General features: G+C 36.3%; 1 protein-coding gene across 2 annotated transcripts in view; it reads right to left on the bottom strand.

The window, feature by feature from the left end:
- The window catches only part of KDM7A (lysine demethylase 7A), a 61907-nt gene that overhangs the window by 25068 nt on the left and 13177 nt on the right, over positions 1-23662 (bottom strand). For both annotated transcript variants that reach the window (XM_077178345.1, XM_077178344.1), the window contains exons 2-7: positions 11027-11112; positions 4870-4987; positions 3883-4043; positions 2104-2245; positions 1658-1844; positions 640-802 (exon numbers count right to left, since the gene is read on the bottom strand). In XM_077178345.1, coding sequence (XP_077034460.1) covers positions 640-802; positions 1658-1844; positions 2104-2245; positions 3883-4043; positions 4870-4987; positions 11027-11112 — 857 coding nt within the window. The remainder of the gene's footprint in view (positions 1-639; positions 803-1657; positions 1845-2103; positions 2246-3882; positions 4044-4869; positions 4988-11026; positions 11113-23662) is intronic.

Below are 23662 nucleotides of genomic sequence, written 5' to 3'. Positions count from 1 at the left end.
AGTCACTTTATTGGCAAAATATTGTTTGATTTATTAAAGACTTGTAAGCTTATGGCATTTGGGAGTTTGTGTACAGTGAGGTGTTTTGTTTGAAGCATTTGTCTGTTTTTTATTCTTTTATTAAAGAATGTGTTTTGAATTGTTTTGACATTTCTCACAACAAAAGCAAACCAAAAAACCCACCCAACTTTTATTCTTCATACTCTAGCCTACAGCATAAGAAGTTTATGCAATGTTTTTGTAATAATTAGGCTTAGTAGGCCTTGCAATACTGAAACCTGTAAAAATAAAACTGTATTATAAAATTAGGATAAGAATTCAGTCTGAATACTTAACTAATAGTGAACAATCTGAGTTTATTAATTGGAACTACTTCCCTGATAATCAAAATCAACTTTAATTTGTTGTCTTCTAATTGAGTAACAAATACCCTTTCATTCCCTGATAATTGTTTTGACTGTCAGGCAATCTTAAAAGCTAATTACTTGCTTTGAAAATCTAAAGTTCTAATTGTTTTATTATTCTCTTTTAACCAAAATTTCAGAGGATACCAAATGTTGATAATGCAATTATTTTACAATATTCATAATTCCTGGTGATTAAACTTGCTAAGTCCTAATACCAAGAGTAAAGTCTTACCTGTTGGGACAAATAAAGTGTGTCCTTGCTTCACAACACACTTGTAACACTTGTCAACCTTGTCCCCAAAATATACTTCACTCTGGGTGACAGATGAACTCCAGGACTCATAGAGAGCCAAATTTTCATCAGTGGGCTTGATCAAATAGAATATCTTCTCACCCTATTAAACAAATATACCAAACAAATAAATGAATGTTTTCCTAGCGGTGCACTACAACCTCAGAGTCACTCCTAATGAAGTAACAGATTGACCTAAATGTAAAGTAATCCATCTTCCCACTATGGCATGTTCAGGCAGTGTCTCACATATGCAATCCACCAAGAGCTTAGATACAGCATATTAAACAGGTGGTGTCTTGTGATTCAAAGGAAGCAAACAAACCAACCAGAATTTTCATGGGAATACAAAAATATCCAGTTTTTATAAACAATTCATGGATATGCACACACCTACCAAAGGAGAAAATGAATGGATGAAACCACTTTGCCTCTTCTATGATGTACACATGGTCAGATTTGTGAGAATAAAAAATTGAGTATGCCAATGATTTTCATTCAATTATTTTTTCCTGCTAAAACCTCACTACATCACCCACAGGTCTACTGAAGTGATCAGTCAACCAATTACAGTCTACAAGTTATGCTAAAATAAAAGCATAAAAATGCAACACCAGAGATTAGTAATTCACTTTCAACCTCCTCCCTTAGGTTGTAAGCAAGCCCAGGATTTCATGCAGGTGATAATGCCACAACAGAAGGCTGCACACTGAGTAACTTTTGTTTCACATAGTCAAAGACATCCAGGGGCTGGCTAGGCACTGGAACAGGCTCCCCAGCAAAGCGGGCACAGCACCAAGCCTGACAGAGCTCAAGAAGTGTTTGGACAATGCTCTCAGGCACATGGTGTGACTCTTAGACTGTCCTAAACAGGGCCAGGAGTTGGACTTGATGATCCTCATGGGTTCCTTCCAACAGAGCATATTCTGTGATTCTGTAAATCAAGCAGCATTCATACCCAGAGAACGTGGTACCAAACTGATGTTCCTCCAAAATCAATATGAAAATCTGTGTAGCTGTCCTGGACACCCATTAAGCAATACTTCTGAACAAAAGGCTTAGGGAAGACAGAATCATCTGGCCAATAATTTTCCACCCATGAAAGCTTTCTGGCAATGTCTGGTACTTCCACTAATTCAGACATCCTTTTAAGACACAAACAAACAAAAAAGATCTGTTAATATAAGCAGGAGTAAGCACACCTCTTTTTAAATGACAGCTTCCTACAAAGACATTACTTATGAACTAATAAATATGTTTTATACCCACATTACATGACAGTGGCTGTCTACATAAAATACACCTCCTCCTGTCTTTCCCACTACAGGCATTATATTCCTACACATATTGTTCAGCTTAGTGAAAACCACTTCCTACATTCAAGGAACTGAAGTCAATACTCACTTTGTGTCCGAGAATTCCAGGCTGATCACATTCAATACTTTGGGTCGGTCAGGATTTGTGAAGTATTTAATGTAATTATGGAGCTTCATTTTACTGTCTGCTTGTCTTGCTACATCTATGACATCTATTACTTTGTCACCACCTGTGAAAAACAAGGATGACCTTCTTAAGGCTATCACAGATAAAAGATATTTCAGGAATTTAAGAGAAAATTACCTTTTTTTCCAGTCTTTATCAAAACATTTCTGCAGCAAAACTCTACTACTATCATTATTCTCTTGGAAGAGAGACAGATCAGTATAAAGCAACTTTTTATTAGGTTTAACTTTAATTACTATAATCAGCCAAGGACAGAACTGAAAACACTAAAAATAAATCCTCTTTCCTGTGGTTAACCAAAAAGAGTAGTATAGCATGGCTGCATCTGTTTTAAAAAAAATGGGTTTATGGCTGCAATTGCAAAGAGTAGCATGGAGAAAGTTATAAGGACAGATCTCTTCCTCACTTTTCCTATCAAGCATCACCAACCCCCCACCTTCCTTACATACATGCACAACTTGCAAGCCCACAGTACTTTCACTGAATAATTATCATGGGTGTGTTTCATTTCTGATGACAACAGAGAGGGGGCTATACACCATGTGTTCTGAAGTGATACATTCAGAGAACTAGACAAGCCAAGAGAAAGGACTAACACCACCACTGTAACAGCAATTGGTTTATATCCTTTTAGTTACACAATGGCCAAATTTGACACAATTTTGGAATGCTGGAAACGTGCCTAGATGTACATTATAAACATATTCACTTTAAAACTGTATGTTTGTATCATCTTGATAAGTTCCAGCTGAAATAGTACTTATTCAGTTTTCTTATTTTTAATTTCAATAATAGGAAGGTAAATCTGTGGCATTCCAATTTTTTCACTGAACTGGAAAACTTGGCAGGTCAGGATGAGACAGTCAAGTTTCTATCTGAATCCAAAGAGGCAGTAATCCAGAAAAAAAGATTCAGAAATATCACCATGATAATTACTCTTTGAGGCAGAACAGACATTTCTATTTAAATTCACAATGGTGACAACATTGCATATTCTGGTGCCTTTGTAAAATATTGATGGACAGAAAACCTACTTTCAGCACACATCATTAGATCAGATGATCATGAGAACACACTCAGACTGCCAGCTGTACCATGTGTTACAGGAAATGTCCTGCTGCACTTGCCTCAGCCTCTGTCTGTACTGCACACTTACATCAGGCTAGCACAATTACAGACTGGTGAGAGATCTGATAAGAAAGAAGTGGTCCTTGGGAAGCCTCTCCTGGCAAAGCATGCCAAGGTAGGAAAATTTCAGGAAGGCCAATATACTGAGTCCAAAACATGAAGTTGTGTCATAGCCTAACCGATGATTAAATTTATTAATCCTAAGAGTAAGTCATTCAATTCCCATTATCCTTGGATTACATGTAGCAGAAAAAAACTTCAGCATTCCACATATAGCTTCCCCTGAAATTAACAGGTTTGAAAGCTGAGACATAAGGCTGTAGTCCTATCACACACCTACTACACAGACACACAAAAAAAAAGAGGGGGAAGAAAAAACCACTCCGAACCACAGCATTGATTTTACACTCTCCTAGTCTTGAATTTAGAATAAATATTTAGCACTCTGGAAGCTCTTATAATCATTTAGTATTTAATCATTTAGTATTAGCAAGTATTTATTTTAATTTACAGACAGGATCATTTTAGTAAGTACTCCAGAGTGACTCTTACCCACATAGCGTTCCACATCTAAAACGGAGAAAGTTGGTGGAGGAAGTCTGAGTCCCAGACCATCTAATTTAGGAACCATAATGGGAACATCAAACCCATGTTTCTCCAGATATCTTTGTGTTAACTGGCTTCCATGCATTTTCAAAATTACTTCATCAGCACTGGTGGAAAGAAAGGATGGAGTATTAGCAAGAAAAGCATCCTCCGAGCACTAGTGAAATAAAAAAAGTCTCAGTTTGGGGGAGGACAGACAGGTATGGCTACATCTGAATCAAAAAGAAACACACAGTATTGTTTCATTAAGCATTTAACTAAAAGACCAAGGAAACAACCTCAACAAGCAAAGAAATTTTTACTGTAATGCATCATCTGGAAACTTGCAGTCTTTCTGTATGACCAAAGAGAGTAACTTAAAAGGATGGGGAAAAGGAATTCCCATAGAAGGCATTAAAGTATATTCTGCTAACAACAACCACCAGCTGCTCTAAATAATTGTAAGTCATTATGTTTCAGTGAGATAGCCAACCAAATTCAGGAATAAAGTATAATCATGTTTCTCCACTTTTTTCTAAAGCATGCAAGAATAGGTAGATTCTACCAGTTCATGTGAATGTTCTATGAAACTGAGAACTACTCCTGAACAAAGGAATAGACAGGCAATATTCTGACACCAAGGGCACAAATACCCAACAAAAAACCAAAAACAAACAAAAAAAAAACCCCACCACAAAATTCAAAACCTCTCAGACCACCCTGCAGCAATCCCAACAGACAGACCATCCCAGTGCAAAACTTGAACAGCTACTGCATGAAAAGGCAAATGAATCCATCTGAAACAGGGATGCACTGGGAAGTATTCTGAAGAAGGAGGAAGTCATCCTCAACCTTCACAATGTGAAGCAGAGAAATGTTAGTCACTTCCTCTAAGACACACACAGATGACATTTCACTGTTTTCCCACCGGAGTACGTAAGGAAGGTTCTGTACCTTGGGAAAGAGCGAGCCCGCAGCTGTTTAACAAAGGTCCGTGTTCCAGCCTGCACTGGTTTGGAGCCATCATCTGGCTCTGTGTAGTCATGTCTGTGCCAGTTTCTCCTCTTCTTCACTACAAATTTCAGAAGGATTAAACATGGAATTAGTTAAATCAGATAGCTCAGATTAGCAATCATCCCATCAGTGACACAGACATGCCTCAATCACATTAAAAAAATAAGGTTTGTTAATCACAGTAATCAGGTGACATTCTACCTATTTCCAACAAATGACATCTGCAAGACACAGTAACTGTACTTTTAAAGCTCCTTCTATGTGAGAATGTCAGTGCACACTATACACATTTAAGACTCCATATCCAGTCCAACACAAGTAAACAGGTGCAGCCTGAAAGCTGTACAAATCCAAAAAGACTGCTCTAAAACGAACAATCAAATTTTAATTTCTTAAAGCTCAGACTTTTTTTTTAAATAAACAAAAGAATCACACCTCTTGAAAAGCCAGAGACTTCATTTTACATATTCACACAAGGTTACAAGACTTAATCCCACTGTGCTATTACATCCCATAAACACAGCCATATCCAGTCTGATAATATTACTGCTATTCACTACCATTTCTACTGCTTATGTTACAGTTACAGTTTTGTGTGCAAACTGTTTTGGGCAGGTGTGACCTTGACAATACATGTAACAAAAGCACTGCACTCCAAAACATACAAATTCTTAACAGTTTGAAGTTTTAATGCACTGCTACAGCATAGTAATACAAAATAAAGGATAAATGAAGTTCTATTACAATTTTGGGAATCTGGAACTGACAATTCAACAGTAGCAAAATTACATTTCTAACCGCTCCTTATACTTAAAGGCCAAGGAAATTGAAACACTAGACATTCTCATAAAAACTTGGTGGGATGATCTCCCTATGACAAATGACAGATATCCAAATGAAAAAAAAGTATGTGTAAAAAAAAGCGTATGTACTTTTACAGAATCACAGAATGGTTTGGGGTGGAAGGGACATTAAAGATGATCTAGTTACAACATTGTGGCATGAACAGGGACACCTTCCACTGTCCCAGACTGCTCAAGGCTCCATCCAACCTGGCCTTGAACACTTCCAAGATGAGACATCCACCACTTCTCTGGGCAAACTGTGCCAGTGTTTTACCAATCTCACAGTAAAGAATATCTTCTTTAATCTAAATCTCCTCTCTTTCAGCTTAAAGCCATCACCCATTGTCCTATCACTAAAGACCTCAGTAAAAATTCGTCTTATTTCTTACAAGCCCCCTTTACATATTGGAAAGTTATTCTATAAAACATAGTAAGCTGTATGTAGCCTCCCCATTTGAATTTTTTGACCTTGAGTGAAGGAGAGGACAAAGTGACTTATGATATTGTGGTTAACTCAACTGCCTCTCTTCCAATTTTCATAATTTCATAACAAATCATTTCATAATGGTTATTTCATTGATTTGGCTTCCTCAACCACTCATTTTTCATCTCCATTTATAAAGAGCACAAGCTTAAAGCCTTGAATGGAAGCCCTTGGTTCTATCATCTCTTTGTTAGTAACTGCTCTTTGGAGCACTTCCCCTCTGTACAAATAAACCTCTATTTCTCATCCTCAAACTCTCTACAGGCTGAGAAGCCCTATTAAATCATCAAGAAATGCCTCTGCAAAAGGGACCACCATCTCACCATTTGGGAAACAAACTCCAGGAGTGCTGAACTTCCTACCTTTATCACTTACTGTACTAACAAACACTAAAGGTCCTGTAATTTTAAGGCTGCATTTCAGTTTTTCCTTAAAAAGCCAAATTCTGCTCCACAGCTAGACAGCTGCTACTGGAAGACTGCCCCAAGAAGATTTACTGACACCAGATCTATAATTTAACCACTAATATTAAACAGAAATTTAGTTGCATAAGCTCAGGAAATTCAGAAGAGGAAAAAGCTAATGTTATTTGTCAACAGAAATAGTGTTTTACAGTTGTCTGCCAAACAGCCTGAAATACAACATCCAACAAAACCACTGCATTAATACAAATTTTAAGTTCATGGCAGAGCTCATTCTTAAATTCACTAAAACATGATGCACCCAAAATGTAAAAAAGCACTAGCAATACTGAAAACAGCTCACTGTAGTAGGAAGCTGAGGATGTATCAGGAAGGGGAAAATAGAAAAAAAAAAAAAAAGAAAAAAAATAAAAAAGAAAACAAAAAACAAAAAAACCCAAACAACAACAACAAAAAAAAAACCACACCAACTTGCTGCTTCTCTAAATAAAACAGTTGGTTATACAGGAAAAATGGACATTTATAGTCATTACACATAAGAGGGAATAATTCCTATTGGTGTGCTGTTTCCCACAGATATGACAACATGGACCCTTTAGATGACTTTTAAGACAATAAACTGACATTTATAGATCTTTGCTAACCTGAAAACCAGTGCTGCTTAATGAGCCAACTATCCAAATACTGTAAAACTTCATAAATAATGAAGACAGGTTTATTAAGTTTTCTAAGCTATTTTCTCAGTTATAAATAATAATGCAAGAAATTAGTGGCTAATACTAATTTTCAACAGAGTAGTTTCCCATAAATTCACTGCTGTTACAACAGCTCATTAATTTTGCAAGATGATACAGCTGCTTAAGAGATTTTATAGCACAGACACACTTTTTAAAGTCTGTCTTTGCAACACTTACAAATCAGAAAAGAAAATCATTCTTTTGCTTGTACTTGGCAATGTACATCATCCTTTCATAAGAGAACATGGAAGAAGAGGAAACAGTAATGAAAACTTTCTCTGCTTACCTATCCCTTCATTCTAGAGTTTTTAACCCCTTAAGACATTACAGAAACAACTGCAAAATAAAAACATTTTAACTGAATGGATCCTAATGCTCAAATTAAGGAAAATGCCAGTGTTCACCTTTGGTGTTTATAAAAATTGAGGTAAAACCTGCTGTGATAACACAGAGAACTACACAAGACAGTTGCAGGGAAGGTGAGAAAAAGAGCGTGCTGGAAGTTTTCGTGAAAATTAAGCAGAAAGATTACTTTTCCTTTTTCTTTAATTACATCCCTCCTACACTCAAAACAATGGGCCAATAACTCTACTTAGGCAAACACTCCTCCCTGCCTTCTCCCACTACTGGACTGCTTCCCACAGAGATCACCAGCTGCTAGACTTCAAATGGAGACCATCAAGAGGTGTACACATGTACCATGAGGCCCCAGGTCCTGGAAGGGCTACTGGAGATTCCCAGTGGCCAAAAAAGCAAGAGAAATCTTGGCACAGGAATACTGCAAGATTTTAAGGAGCAGACAGTAAATCACAGAATACCCTGCTAAGGCCTGGTCCATCATCTCTTTCTCAGCTCAGACCAAGCACAGGCATTAATACCAGAAACAAAAGGTTACTGGTTGGAGGGTAGTTACAGAACTGAGAAGGCAAAACCAGATAAAGAAAGTGATGTCCTGGCAGCTACAGTCTTATTGGCATTTACTGAACGTCGGGCTTTCTCAAAGCTCTGGACACCACAAGCTGGTGATACAGCTGACTCACAGCATTCATGCAAATAGAGCATTTTTAGACTTCAGAATCACTGAGAAAACTTTCAAATTAACAAATGAATATGAATATTCTTAATCAAATAATCTAAAAAAAAAAGAACAACCCTGCACTGTATATTACTTTTTTTTAAAAAAAATTTCTCTTTTTAAAATCTTTAAGTTTTTAGGATTCATTATTTAGCATTTTATATACATGGCTGCTTGCTAAAGGTCTTCTAGAATTGTCCTTTCGAATCACGAAGAGGATTTTTTTCTTAAATACATGGAGAAATCTATTTATTAACTTCATCTTTCCATCTAACTATGCAGTAGCTTGCTTTTCATTACTGGAACTTTTATACAGTTCATTTTGTAGGATACTGAAAGTAACCACCTATTTGTACTGTAAAGCATGTGTTTCTTGTATATTTTAAATAAATTTTTTTGCACTACCTCATTTGATTACATATTCTGTTGAAACCACAGATATGCTTGCCCTCTTTAACAGCTGAATTTTTGTATCTTAAAACTCTTTGGCAAAGTGATTTTAGAATATGAAGCTATAAATTAAATTGCCTTTTTTTATTTACATACATAATTTCATATGACTGAAGTACTCTGGAACATTTCTGCATTACCTGAAGTCATGAGACATTATCAGTCTCTTTAAAAACTGAAGGAAGCAGGGCCCAAACCACAAACTACCATAGATTTGATTCTGACAGCTGAGAACAATTAATGAAATTCAATGTGAAGACATATTTAATTATATCACCTCTGTCTGGGTTGGTAACTGACAGGTCTGAAGTTTCTACTAAATCTAGATGATCTACACACTTAAGGCAATATGAAATAACAAGGATAATTTTTACCACAGATTCTTGTCTTTTTGAAAAGACTTCCAAAACAAAAATCCCTCTTATCTCACTGTCTAATTGCTGCAGGTGAGACAGCACTTACATTACAGGAAAGGTTATTTACAGGCATCAGGGTGAAGCAGACTAGTCCTCACTAACAAAGAAAAGAAGTTTCAAATTTACTAGTTTATTATTTTGAAAAGTCTGATATTATCTCTTGTCTACTCCTCTTCCGAGTCCCTCTATTCCACAGGAAAAAAAAAAAAAAGAGACAGAAGTTAAGGAAAAAAAAGGCTGTTGTTTGTATTCTGATTTATTAGACAAACAGATTTTGAACTGAAAAAGACCACTGCAGTACTAAAAACTACAAGCACATAAACCAGCATTTATCTTACCTTTTAGCTGACAGACCATGAACTCATATATTACAGAAGATACATATCATGCAACATGTATTAATTATATCAGCTATTGATGCTTAATCACTTTGTTCATAGTCCACAAAACTATCACTGAGGGTGGTTTTAAACTTATTTCTAAATGTAAAGTAAATAGTATTTTCAGATTTGAAAATATTATTTAAGTCAGCATTAACTATAAAACATTATTACATGGTGTCTTCAAGAGGAAAACCAAACAAAACCAAAAAACAACCAAAAAAATCTCCAAATAAACAAAAAACAACAAAAAAAACCCACCAAAAAACCCAAACCAAAACCACAACAAACAACAAAACCTACAAACAAACCTACATTAGAAAACACAGATGACCATGGCTCAGTGCTTGGAGGGTGATAACACATTGCTTATAAATACTTTTCAGGTCTGAATGCAGGAATTTAATTCATGGTTGGAAAAGAATTTTTTTTTTAATATTTTTTACAACCCTGTTTCCATTTGAGAAGGGGAGACATGGAGGAAAATCTAAAAGAGTTGGACAAAGCAGTACCCTTTCAGTAGTTAGCAAAAGAAAATCTGTTCCATTTTTCCGCTGCAGATCTCTACAGCAAATTTATCTACTGAAAGTAGAACCCAAGAAATGTCTCTTGTTACTCTGTTTCAGACTCTTCTGGCGATTCATTTTGACCCTGGTGGAACCTTGTTTATAAATCAGAAACCTGAGATTTGGAACTGTGTAACTTTTAAAGACATAAATGGGGGGAAACAATAAAATCAAAAACAACAAAAAAGCACAAACAAACACCATTTACAGGATGTTCATATTCTGCTGTCACTGTTGAAAAGTTGTGTTTGACTGTTGTAGCATATAGCCTACAACCATTAAGAAAGGAAAGACACCTAACTTGTACATTTTTTCCAAGTTGCCTTCCTAGGTATTTATCAGAACTTGGATAATTAAAATATAGGACCTTTGAAACCATCTTTTTGTATTTTCCTTTTTTTTTTAATCATGATTGCCTAATTTTCATTTTCTCACTTTCTGCCAAGTCCAGATTGTTTTCTACTTAGCCTGTGCACTTTGATTTCTCCAATCTATAGCTGGGCCTTATATTATATTCTATCTGCATCTCCACACCAGGGAACATTTCAAGATGGTTTGTTTGTTTTGCAGGTTTTTAATCAGCTCAGAGTTAGTCATGCAGAACCAGTGCCTTCTAAATAATCAAACTCATCTTGAATATTCTTCTGAACACTCCTTTGCAGTTGTATATAGGAAGAAAACAATCTGAGGTGTAAGATGAAATTTGAATAACCCATACTTACTTAGAGAAGGTCCATGGAGAATTGCACAGTTGGGACAATGGTATAGATCAATGTCAACAGCATGGTGCTCCTCTACCCCAACGCAGCTGGAATAATATTTTTTACATGTTAATGAGAATGCACACAGGGTTTACTTTTCAAGCTAAAAAATAATTTAATCTTAGGTTTTTATTAAAATGTGCTTACTCTACAAAATTATAATGAGATACCAGATTATCTCCACTACTGGGCTGCCACATAAATTTTGAGTTATAATTTATCACTGAACAGAGAATGCCATTTAAAAAAATCATAAACAGGAAACAAGAATCAAATTCCTTAGAAAGGAGCAATTCCACAATATATACACCATTACCCCCCAAAACCTTGATCCTAATTACAGGAAACAGTTTTTACAAAATCATTCAAGCAATTTTCCTCACAGAAGCTATGAGTTAAAAAAAAAAAAAACGAAAAACAAAAACAACTGAGGTTTATGTGCTGTTAAATTATAGAAGATATAATGGATATTTTCCTTGTCTTTCTTTTTCTTTCTGCAAAAATCATGTAACTGACTCCTACCTCCTAAGACAAATCAATGAAGAATACTTTCATGTTATTCTTGAAATCTTTACAATAGAACTGGATTCATAAACTACAGAAGTGACCACATAAATAACTTAAAGGAACTGGTTTTGGTTTAAAATAGCAGCAAGTATTTTAAAGAGTGCTTGAGAGATGTAATGTTTTCTCAGTGCATATTTTTTTCCAGATAAAACAGTCAAAATGTGATGAAAAGCAAAATTTTTACAACAGTCATGACAAAGTATCTACTCTCCTGATACCTAAACAAGAAAATGTTAAAGTCAATTAAATACATTTTGTTAGAAGCTGAAACACTAGAGGTTAATTGGAGAACATGTGCTGTTGCACAAAGTTCTTACGGAAAAAAACCAAGTAAATCCCTGCTTGCTGGTCTGAATCCTGGCAGAGTTCTTCGTTCTGTGAAAAGTTCACTGACGCTTACAGAACTGCTGACTTTACAGTTAATACAGAAAAACAGAGTACAACCCTGAACATTTACACCAAAATGAGGTATGTACACTCAATGCACTCTAGTAACACAAGAACTGGAACAGTGCCCCAGTCACGTAACCCATTCCGTATCAACTGTAATGAGTGCTTATACACTGAAGCTTTGAAACGATCCAGCTACACAAAGCCTTTTCCTCAGCAGCCTTGTGCCAAAATGCTGACACGCTCCAGCAAGTGTCAGTACATGCTGCCAAAACAATACAAGAAACAGTCTAGCACTGAAAGCACAATGAGCAAATCCAATCTGAAACTGAAGAGCATCTCCCATGTAACCATCAATGGAAAGTGCATTCTGAGATCCCCCTAAACACTCAGCTACTTCTACTTCCCCATTCCCTACATACCACATGAAATCCAGAAATTATTTTGCTCTTTTTATATGCATACTATTTTAAAATCTAAATACAAAACTCAGCTGCCATAGTTCATCGCAATCCTTGCAATATTTAGCATCTGCTTTAAGACCACAGCTACAAGAATCATTGTTACATGAAAATTCAGCTGACATATAAACAAAAAGGAAGGCAGAATCAGTCTTTAAAAATGCATGTCCCATTTCCTTCTGCTTGTGTTCTCTCTCTTTTTATAGAATAGATGAATGACTCATAATCCTATGCATTATAAGAAAATTGTTTTAAAATGTACATTCTAAAAGCCCCAAATCAGAAGGCTGGTTTTATACATCTTTAGGAATCTCATTATTTTAGCTAAATTTCTAATTTTTGAACAGCTAAAGATATTTATGTTGAATTATATCTCGATCAAGTTTGCACTTCATTTATTCCCTTCCCTTTTTCTTGGTGTTTATCTGATACATTCATCATCATTCCAATCAGATTATCTTGCCAACAGTAAGAAATTTGCATAAAAATATCATAAAAATAGCTTTGACAACTATTTGTCCTATTCTGTTTAAGAATCTTAATTCTATTGTCTCTTATCAAATGTTACAGATAACAGAATTTCTGCTTTATTTTCAGGCTTAGTACTAATGATTAACTCCATAACCTTTCATGAAGGCACATGGGATTTTGTGTACAGAGACTGGAATGGTATTATAATGTCTGGAACAGCCATTCAATAGGGGAAGCAAACATTTTCAGTCTACTATTTATCCCATAAACTCAGCACTGGAAACACAAAACACTAAGTGAGATCATGGAAGCGAATCCAGCAGCAGATGCCTGACTGAAGCAAAGGGCAAGCGAGGTGCCAGCACCTGCAGGAACAAGCACTGCCAAGGATGCCACAGAGCACATCAATCACACACAGCACCATTACAAGTCACTTCCCCGTGTCCCTTTCTCCAACATACACAGATGAATCTGACATTAATCACTCTGGCTACTAGCAAGCAATCAATTACTGTGGCAAATGCAACTTCAGACCTCACACATCAAAACAAGGTCACCAAGAGGTAGCAGAGAGCCTGGAAAACATTAACATACTCAAACACTGCAACTCCCAATCTACTGATGTTTTCCTGTATGAAATATTATTACCCTTCACCTTGCAATCAACCCAATCCATTTGGGTTGGAATGTCTTGAGTATATATTACCTAGCTTCTGAATTGCTCATCTCCTACAGGGAGGTCACAGACTAATCCTCAGGAACAGTGGAAAGCTTACAGTATCAAACAATAAAATACAATAATACTAATTTAAAAAACCAAAAACAGCCATACAAGACTATTCAAAAATACACCTTTTATTCTGTTCATGAAGGTGAAAAGGTTAACCAGGCCCAATTTCACTAGCAATGCTCTAGAAGGAATAGCAAGGTAGAAAAAAGTTAGTTAAAAGTACATTCCATTACATCAGTCTCAGAGTGGTCAGACACTCCAAACTTCCCATGGTATCTAGCATCAAGGCAAGGTCAACAAGAGGTAGCAGAAGATTTGGGAAGTGGAAAGTTTTTTCACACACAAGAACATGCTCATCCCTGGCATCTGAAGAAATCCCCTGCTACTTAAATTCTGAGGAACGCATTCTCCCAACTTAAGTCTCTCTAGAAGGTGCATGTGCATGCTTTTGATTTAGCCTCAGCTTTCCACTTGATCATTACATTTGTAGCTATGTAAATGCAGCAAGTAAATCAAAAACAATCAGAAGAGGACTCCAACATCTGGCAAGTACCAGTAGACCCCTTCTTTTCAATAAAGGGCAAATAAGGATTCTTTCACAGTGCAGGGGGAAGTCCAGCACAGGCTATTCTCTTCTTCAGTATTGTTATTAATTTAGACTTTAAGAGATGGGTACTGATAATTCAGAATGACAAATTAAACAACCATTTCACAATTATGCTGGAATGTCTTGTACAAGGAGTTTGCAGAAGTCCAGGACGGTTACAGGAAGTTTTATCCCTGGAGACTGCACGGCTGTACATTGTGAGCCACCCAAGGCACCTGGCACATCTCCCCTACAGCAGCACAGTGTGAATAAATATTGGATCCGTGTCAGTCACCACACAGGCTGCTGCACCTTCTGCATCCAATACCTGCTTGCTCTCAACACAGCCTGGCTTTTCTCTTCCCTGCTTCTGATATTATCAATCATTTTTAGAGATTGCTTAACTGCCTTTGCAAGCATGACTGAAAGAATCCTTTAAAAAAAAAGAATCCAAAGCACTCTTGATCAAAAGCCTTATTTTCAGTGTTCTTAAGGGTATATGACTATTTAAAAAAATAATTTATTAAAACAAGTAGTATATGTACCCTATCATTATACAAAATGCACAGTGTAAAAGGGAATGCGTACATAAAAAAGCACTCAATGACTCAAGTAATTTCTTGACTTAACAAACGTCAAGAAATGAGCACAGTGCGGATGCCCATTTTCCTAGTTTAATTCCTAGATTAAACCAGGAAGATATTCCTACTAGGAATATTCCAAGACTTCTGTATATGAGGCACACTGAGAATAAAATCTTGAAAATTGAGAGATGCAAGCAATTCTCAATGATCTAATAAAAGGACAGAAAACAGGAATCACCTTCAACAGAAGAAGAGCTAATTTGTTAAGAAGCTGGGTTGTACATGGGATATCATCCTCTTGGATCCCTTCTGTTCCCTCCCCCTACTGCTTCAATTCTATATGGTCCTTTTCCACCTTTCAGCAGCATGTGCAAAACAATTGAACAGGCTCATCTTTCTAGATGCACTTGGACTTTTTAGGAAGTCTCCCACAACAGCTTCCACTCCTCTCCACACCAGCACCATACTTTGCACCTACTAAGCTTCACCTAGCAGATGAGGAAACAGGGCCATCACAGGCATGTCCAATATTATTTCAATGGATATTGTTGGAGAGTTATTATTTTACAATTAGATGTTAATTTACAGCTCAAAACTAAGCCATTTTTTTGAAGTTTCTTATTTATTGGGACACATGAAGTTCAGGCCCCAAGATCTCTTGGTTTTCTAGTGTCTAACCTGAACAATCTGACTTTTTTGTGGTCACTGTGCACCAAAAATGCAGGTTAGGGGCTCTTGCCATTATGTTTAGTTAAGCACAAACCCTTGCATCTTTTCCAAGCTAAAAACATTTTGCAAAATCCCCTTATATCCTCCATGAATAAACACTGTGGACAACCTTCTCCTTTCTGTACCATCCTTTCTCATTCTGAGCAAGAACTCAGCACATCCTTGTCCACCCTTGCATCAGCACCCACATCCTTTCCCTGATGTGCCTCAGTGAGCACTCCAGGCTTTATCTATAAAAGGAGGGAAAAAGCACAGGTCTTGACATCCAGTAGGAAAAAAATAGGAAAAGAACAAAAAAGAGTGGAAAAATACTAGGGGTATTAAAGCATGTTCCTGTCACCAAGAACACAGGGCTATAGACAATTACTAGGGGTATAGGCATGTTTCCTATTATCTGCCAGAGCAGATGGCCAAAATCCTTTTTCAATTTCCAGTCATCCACAGAGCAGCCAAGATACAGAGATACAGAGTCTCTGCTGGGTCTTAACACTGATGTGGACAGGAACAAGGCAATGCCGGAGGTAGCAAAGATTCATTAGTAACAGGACAGCCTTGATTGTCCCAAAACCAAAGCCCGCTACTGCAGGGTACAGTTTCTCACTGCATTTAACTGAACATAGCTGCTGCTGCTGCTGAAAAAAGGTCCCACCCTCCTTCCTCCAAAGTGCCTGACCATGGGCTTCCATTGTTTCTCTCACCAGATCTAAACCATCAGGCAGCCACATGACAAGTCAGTTCAATAAGCTGACCCAAAAAGAAAAAACTGCCACTCAACTCACTTTTTCAGATAGGTTTTAGAAAGCTTGACAGTGAGATTCCATAAATAAAAAATAAAATTCACTTATTATTTCACTTATATGCAGTTACTTAACAAACCTATAACAATGTTATTTTCAAGAAGACACATGAAAGAAAATATTCTGTTACTTCCTCTCTACTTTGTCTTTCTAAAAATGATTGCTAAACAAGGAGATAACTGTTTAGCAATCTTATGCTGTTAATACACCTTTTACTATCAAGCCTTAATATTGAATATTGAATTCCAAATCAAAAAAAACCCCAAAGATGAGAGCTATTTCTATTAATATACTGAGCAAGCATTATAGCAAACTTTTCATTTTACCTGTAACAAGGTCTGCACTTGCTACTTTCAGTCCTAATCTGTTTGAGCATAACAAACCAAAAAAACCTATTGTAATTATTTCCAAAATTAGTTAGTGAGCTTGCAAGTTATGCAAACATTAGCTTCTCCTACTCCATTCCAAGAATGCAAATAAAAATATAGGGTAGGAAGTCTGTCTGGCAGATTTTAAGTTAAATGACTAACCAGAATTCCTTAAGCCTATGCTTTCCAAGTAGGAAAAGGATGCCAAGGCAGTATTTACAGGTTAAAACAATGCAAGTACTGAAGATACCACTGGCACAACCAGCCACATCTGCCACTTGTTATGGGACAATATTAAAATGCTTAATTAGGAAGAGAAAGACAAAGTCAGTGTGACAAAACTATGGACAGACTCCATACTATCCCATAGCACAAGAACAGATGAAAAAATGAAGTTTATTTGAAGAAGAGTTTAAAACTTAAAATAAATGTTGTGAACTTTTAAAACCTGGACCTTAGGCTAGATAGATTTCCCCTCCAGCCCCACTCTTCAAAATGCATACAGTTACACCAAAGAAAACAAAACAGACCAAAAGAAGCCACAAAGCAACACAAGAAAGCTGGTATGTGTTTCCATTATCTCTTCATCTTACCATGATAAGCATGGTAATAGTTTTAGAATCACAATAAACTTACAAGGATTTATTTCAGGAATGAAATAATTTTTGAAAGTGAAAAACTTCTATACACTAGATACTGAATTACTGCTTTAAATTACAAAAAAAACCCACATAAAAATATTTGAGGTTTTGCTTTTTCCATATTTACTTTGCAAAACAAAATTCCTTTTAAAAGGGAGCAACTGATATCAGACACAATACAAAAAACATGCAAAACTGCACTTTAAAATTGTTTATAAAATAGCAGTTATTCTGTTTTTCTTTCTGTAGAAAACTTCCCCTAATTTAGTCATTTTCTCCAAGGGGGAAAAAAAAAAAAAAAACAGAACAAAAACAAACCAAAAACACCAAATAAACAACCCACAATGTTTTAAGATATGTATAGAATATGTGGATGTTGGCCCAACAGCTTACCTAGTTTTTGTACACATTCACTCACACACATTCCACCAAGTTCTTAACTACAGAAAAATGACATGTAAGGCCAACTCTCCAAATACCTAAAAATATACTAACTTATTAAATATTGCATCATCCTTCAACACAGGTAAGAATCCCAAGAAAAATAATGCTGCACACCATAATATACAAAAACCTCTGACCTTTGACTGCTCAGACCTATCTGTTCTGATACTTCCAAAGTCCTAAGAGGCCTTGGTCTACTTATGATTAACCATCAAATTGCACATTAAAAATGTTAATGTTCATTACGTAGGTTTAGACTTCCCTAATGTAATTCAACCCTACTGCTTTTAAATTATGTAATATTTCTCTGAAATGAGGTATTGCAGTAACCCAAACATGCAGACAGGTATATGCTCTATTTTGAATTCTAAAGGACATTCCAAAGGTTCAGACTTCCTGCACCTTCTGAAATAAAACTTCAAGTTTGATAGTGATGCTAGTGTTGTCCTTTCAGAAAACACTTTTAATGGCAATACTCTTGCACATTTTTCTATTGAGAAAGAAAATCAGTATACATAATTCTTTCTCAAGCAACAGTGCTTTTCACTCCCTCAAAGCCCAGAAGTTAAAATAAATAAAACCAGTATGTGATACTTTGTCAATGAAAGCTTAATTCTAAAGAATAGATTCTGAAATGTAGAAACATAATAGGAAAATTATGGTCAATGGAAGAAAGCTATTGAGTTACATAATGAAACAGATTCAGTTACAAATACAACAAACACCTTCTACCTGCATTGAGAAAGCAGCCACATAATCTACATCATCACCATGTTACCTTATGTAAGGTAATAAATGTACATTATTTTTAAACTGACTCCTCCATTCCACAATTCCAGTCCAGTCTGAAAACAAACTACTATGGTTTTGAAACTCAACACAATTTTTTCCAAGATCTGTTTTTAAGTAAAGTTCAATTTATTGAAATTGCTAGAATGAAGGTAAGAGAGAGTTATTACTTTTAGAAAATACTTTGACAACAGAATATTTGGCATAATCAACATGTTCTTATTTCTAATCATTGGTGAAAAGATTGTGTGGAAAGCTGATTTTCCAGACAAGCATTTCATGTAACAATTAGGAATTTAAGCAAAATGAAGTCAAATGACTGTTCAAACTGAAGTCAAATAATTACATGCTCAGAAAATCCAAACAGTTTTATGTGCAAAAATATACACTGAAGTCAAACAACCTTTTCACTACAATGTATGACTTCCGGGAAGAGACACACATTCCAGGTTAATCCATAATGGCACCTACCATCATGTATTTTGTGTAGCAGCTTTATGAGAAGTTACTTTTCCTGATAGAGCCACGTTAACATTACTGAAGTACTTTTGATGTACTCCTTCTGTTTAGTATTGTCTATTAAGCATACAGCAAATCTTCATCCTTCCTATGCCAAATGAGATTTCTACTTACTCTTCCCAACCAGACTGATTGCATCAAGCTGCTTTAAAACAGTATTTACAATTAATTCTGTTCAGATTCTTTTAAAAACACTGCTTTACAGAAATGAAGGTCTGAATGAACCTGAATCTTCTACTGTAGATTTTAGCAAAATAAGCTGCCTCAAGACAATCAAAAAATAACATTTAAGAAAACTACAGCAGACCTCAAAACTAAACAACTTGTCAGAGAGCAGAGAAAAAAAAAAAGAGACATTTTAAAAGCAGCTGTGATAGCTGAAGGCCTTATTTCAGTGTGAAACTATTGAGAGAAACAAAGATGATACCAGCAAGTGAATCATGACACAAAATTCATCTGAAAGTAAGAAAAAATATACATTGATCTGACATGAAGAAATTATTTTCAGCACTTGAAAAGCAGTAATCTGTGTAACCCTACACATATGAAGCAAAGCACACTGCTCAGGACTTCAGCAAGATTCTCTACAGCAGTTCAGATTCCTCTTTCTCCATTCATTTTCCCAACATGGCCAGACTGACACACCAAACAGAAGAAGGAACAATAGTCCAATCTGACTTCAGGCACTGTGGCTTAGTGAAGTTGCAACTGCATGAAGCCTGTTGAAATAAATGAGAACTATCCTGTCCTTCCCACAACTGATGCAGGAAAAAGGATTAACATTGTATTTCAATTAATTCTAGGAACACTGGAGTCCAAATTTATCTGACCACAGCCAGCATGAATTTCAGTTCTGGTTATAATGCACAGCCTGTAAAAGCAGTATTAGGTACTATGGGCCCTAAACACACAGAAGAAAACACATACTAGTTATTTGGTTTAGAGAGAGAGGGCTTTGAAAGGGACAAACAAAAAGAGAAAATAACTGCTTCTGTATACACTAATGACAAAGGTTTTCTAGACCATTAAAGATGTTCTTCAATGATATATTTTTATCTCCTCCTCAAGACTCCAAGTCAACAGTTCACCTCTTCCCCCCTAAGATAAAACAGAACCTATAAACTGCCCTGACATGTAACTACATCTTATATTTAGGTAATTTGCCTTATTTCAATTCCCAGACAGGGTTATTCTAGCTGTGCTTAATAAAAAAAAAACATCCTGAACTTACAATAAGCAAAAATGAGGTACTTTAAAATAATACTTTCAAATCAAACACTCTTGTCTGAATTTTATAAAACAAAAACCCAACCACACTACAAAATCTTCAACCATTTAAAGCAGCCTCCATATCCATCTTGAAACAGACATCTTAACTTCTGTGTGGCTGCATTACCAAGGAAAAAACTACTACCCAAAAGTGCTACCATTATTTCCCCAGTAGAAGCAAGGAAGAAATATCCTAAGCTCTACAGAGATAACAAAAGGGTGGAAAAGAGAAATTGGTATACAAGTTAATTAAATGTTGACTCACTCAGGAACAAAGCAACTATGGCAACTTTAACACAGCAAATTAAAGCTGCTTATTACATGTCCCTGATTCTTAATTACATGCGTAAATATATATATATATATATATATATGTATAAAATGGAATCACCATCTCTTAATGTCCAAAAAACATGTGGATGTGGTGCCTGGGGACATGGATTAGTGGGGAACATGACAGTGGTAGTTTAATGTTTAGACTCAAAATGATCTTACGAGGTCTTTTCTGACCTTACCAACTCAATAAAATACAGTCTACACTCATTTGCCTGCCTCAGCTTTTAGATTCTTAGGTTTTTGTCCTAATCTTTCTCAATTCCAACTTGTGCACAGACTCCTGTCAATTCTCACTAGCCATCTCAAAGAAATACTGTACATTATACAGTTTTAAGATCTATTTGCACCCCAACCAAGTCTTATGACTTAATAAACAGGAATTCCAGTTCCATTTCCAGTGGAGTTTCCTGTCAGGTAGAGCAAGGGCCTTTTACACACAGAAGAGACCTATCAGTTACTTGTCTCAAAGAGAGAGGGCATTAGAAGGGAAAGAAACAAGACAGAAATTAACAGAATTATAAAAACACACCCTATGAAGAGAAACCGAGGTTCAATCCCAAATGACAAACAAATTACATGACATAGCTTGCATTGATTCAATGGCTTGCAGCTGCTGGAACAGGGCAGGTTACCCACTGCCTTCCAAGCAAGCACTCCCACTCCCCTTCCCTGCAATGGCCCTGACACTTGCCTGGTTACAAGGCAACCTCGTTTTATTCACTAATCTCACAGAAACTAACCTAGCCAGTCTTTTCCCTGTTTATCAAGTCACAGTTGGGCAACTGTGAGAGGCAATCCATGAGAGAAGGAAGAGGACTATGTAACCTGGAGAGAAGGGTATGCAAAGTAGGACTGCTCCTCCCAGCAGTGGAAGTCACTAGACCTGGCCAAGCCTACTGTTGGGACTTCATTATTCACTAAGACTCAGAACTGCTGTGGCCTGACAGATACACTGCCAATAAGATTGCAGAGAACATCCCTGCCTACACCTGAAAAGCCTCCTCAACTTTAACCATACACCTGCACAACATCAAGAGAGGCATTACTGAGTCCAAGAGACACATACACTGGCACTAGATGTCATATGTAACCAAGGTTTTTTTAGCACAGCATTATGATGGTCTTAGTCTGGCTTCTTTTAGGCATCCTTCTCTGATGAAGTGTCTAATCAGTTCCTTGAGAACAGGTATCTGTAGCTCCAGCAGTAGCTAAGGCAAGTACCCAGCAGGAATACAACATTATGCCACCACCAATATATTATTGCCTACAAAAACTCTTTCCAGTAATGCACTGCAGTACAACAGGAACTATAAAACAAGTAATCCAAACAGTTTGGAAGCTACATTTCTAAACCACATCAAACACTGTTTTCTGTAAAGCAGGAGAGGATCAAAAGGACAAACCTTCAGCTAAATTCCCACCTTCTAGTTTGAGAGACACATAAGGACCACCACTATGAAGTGGGAAGATACCTGTGTTTTTTAGAGACTGATCAAACCAAAATCTCACTAATGGTTCTAGCATACTCTCAGCAGTTTCTAAATTCCATAATTACCTACATCAAAGTCTCACAAAAAACCCATTTATTATATCATTTTTATGTAACAAGTGTCTCTAATATTAGTTCAACTACCTCTTTTAAGCAATCTGCACTCTAAGCATTTTTAATCCATTTGGGAATTTTTTGCCATGTCTTCAGCAGCTCCATCTCCTTCTCAAGTGCTAGAAGTGTTCTATGTTCCTCATCTACAAAGAGCACGGACTGCAGACTCCCACAGAGAGAGTACAAGCTGGTTATTCCAGTTGTATAATAAAGATGAGTTGTTTAGAAAGATTGTGAAGCCTGACAAGTACTATCAGCACTGTTATTTTATGCAATACACGGTCTGCAAAGCTTATGACATCCTGAGTAACACTGTCAGTAGACGCCATCAGATCTGTCCTGTTCTCAAGTATCTCAAGTGATAAAAAAAGATTTGGAGGTGAACAAAAACAAACCCACAATGACTTCCTGGCCTGAGGCGATTGATTAGGACACATGATTGTTTTTACACTGTGCCACTTCAATTGAAAAACTATGTCAGGAATGATTTGAAAATAGGACTTTTTGCTAACAACATAGGAGGTACATTCTTCTGTCTCCCACATTCTAGCACCAGCAAACAGCATTACCACAACCTTAAAACTCCATTGCTGCAAACCCCTTACTCCTGAGTTACTGTGTGTCTGTTTGCTTCCTTTACAGACTGCAGCTACAGTAAACTTGGCTTCAGCCTGCTTTACACACCTTTAAATTGGCTCCTTACACCAAAAACACTTTACCACCTAACTGGGTTAAAAAATTTCTTAGCCAGATTGTTTTTAAAGACCTCCTGGAGCCCTCTACTAAGTAACTTAACACTCACAGTAGCATTCAGAGCCTCTACAGCTGTACCTGAAATAAAGCTTCCTGTGCCTTCAAAATTCAACTCATTAAATAGTCCTCCTTTAAAAAAAATAAAAAATGAAAAATAAAAATCAAGGATTTTTATTTTTATTAAGGATTTTTTTATATTTATTTAAATAAATATTTATATTTATTTAAGGATTTTTATTTATTTTATTTTTATTTTTTATTATAATCAATTTTTCAACTCAGCTTCTTCTCAACTGAGTAATTCTTCCTCCAGCCTGCAATATTTTTCAGACATTGCCAGGAACTTTCTAGCAAGCTTTTTATTAAGCTGAATAATTTCTGCATCTTCTAATCACAACACAAAAATTTACACGATGGCTCCTATAGCTTTGAAATACCTTACTTGTATAAGGCAAATAGATTTGCAGTCAATGGCAAATAGAGACAGATGCTTCACTTCTGAGGAAATCTGAGAGCAAACTGGCTCATCTCTAGCTCACCATGCTCGTTTCAAAAGCAGA

The sequence above is a fragment of the Agelaius phoeniceus genome, chromosome 5 (assembly GCF_051311805.1).
Source record: "Agelaius phoeniceus isolate bAgePho1 chromosome 5, bAgePho1.hap1, whole genome shotgun sequence".
NCBI lineage: Eukaryota > Metazoa > Chordata > Aves > Passeriformes > Icteridae > Agelaius > Agelaius phoeniceus.
This window is presented reverse-complemented; position numbering and strand designations above follow the sequence as displayed.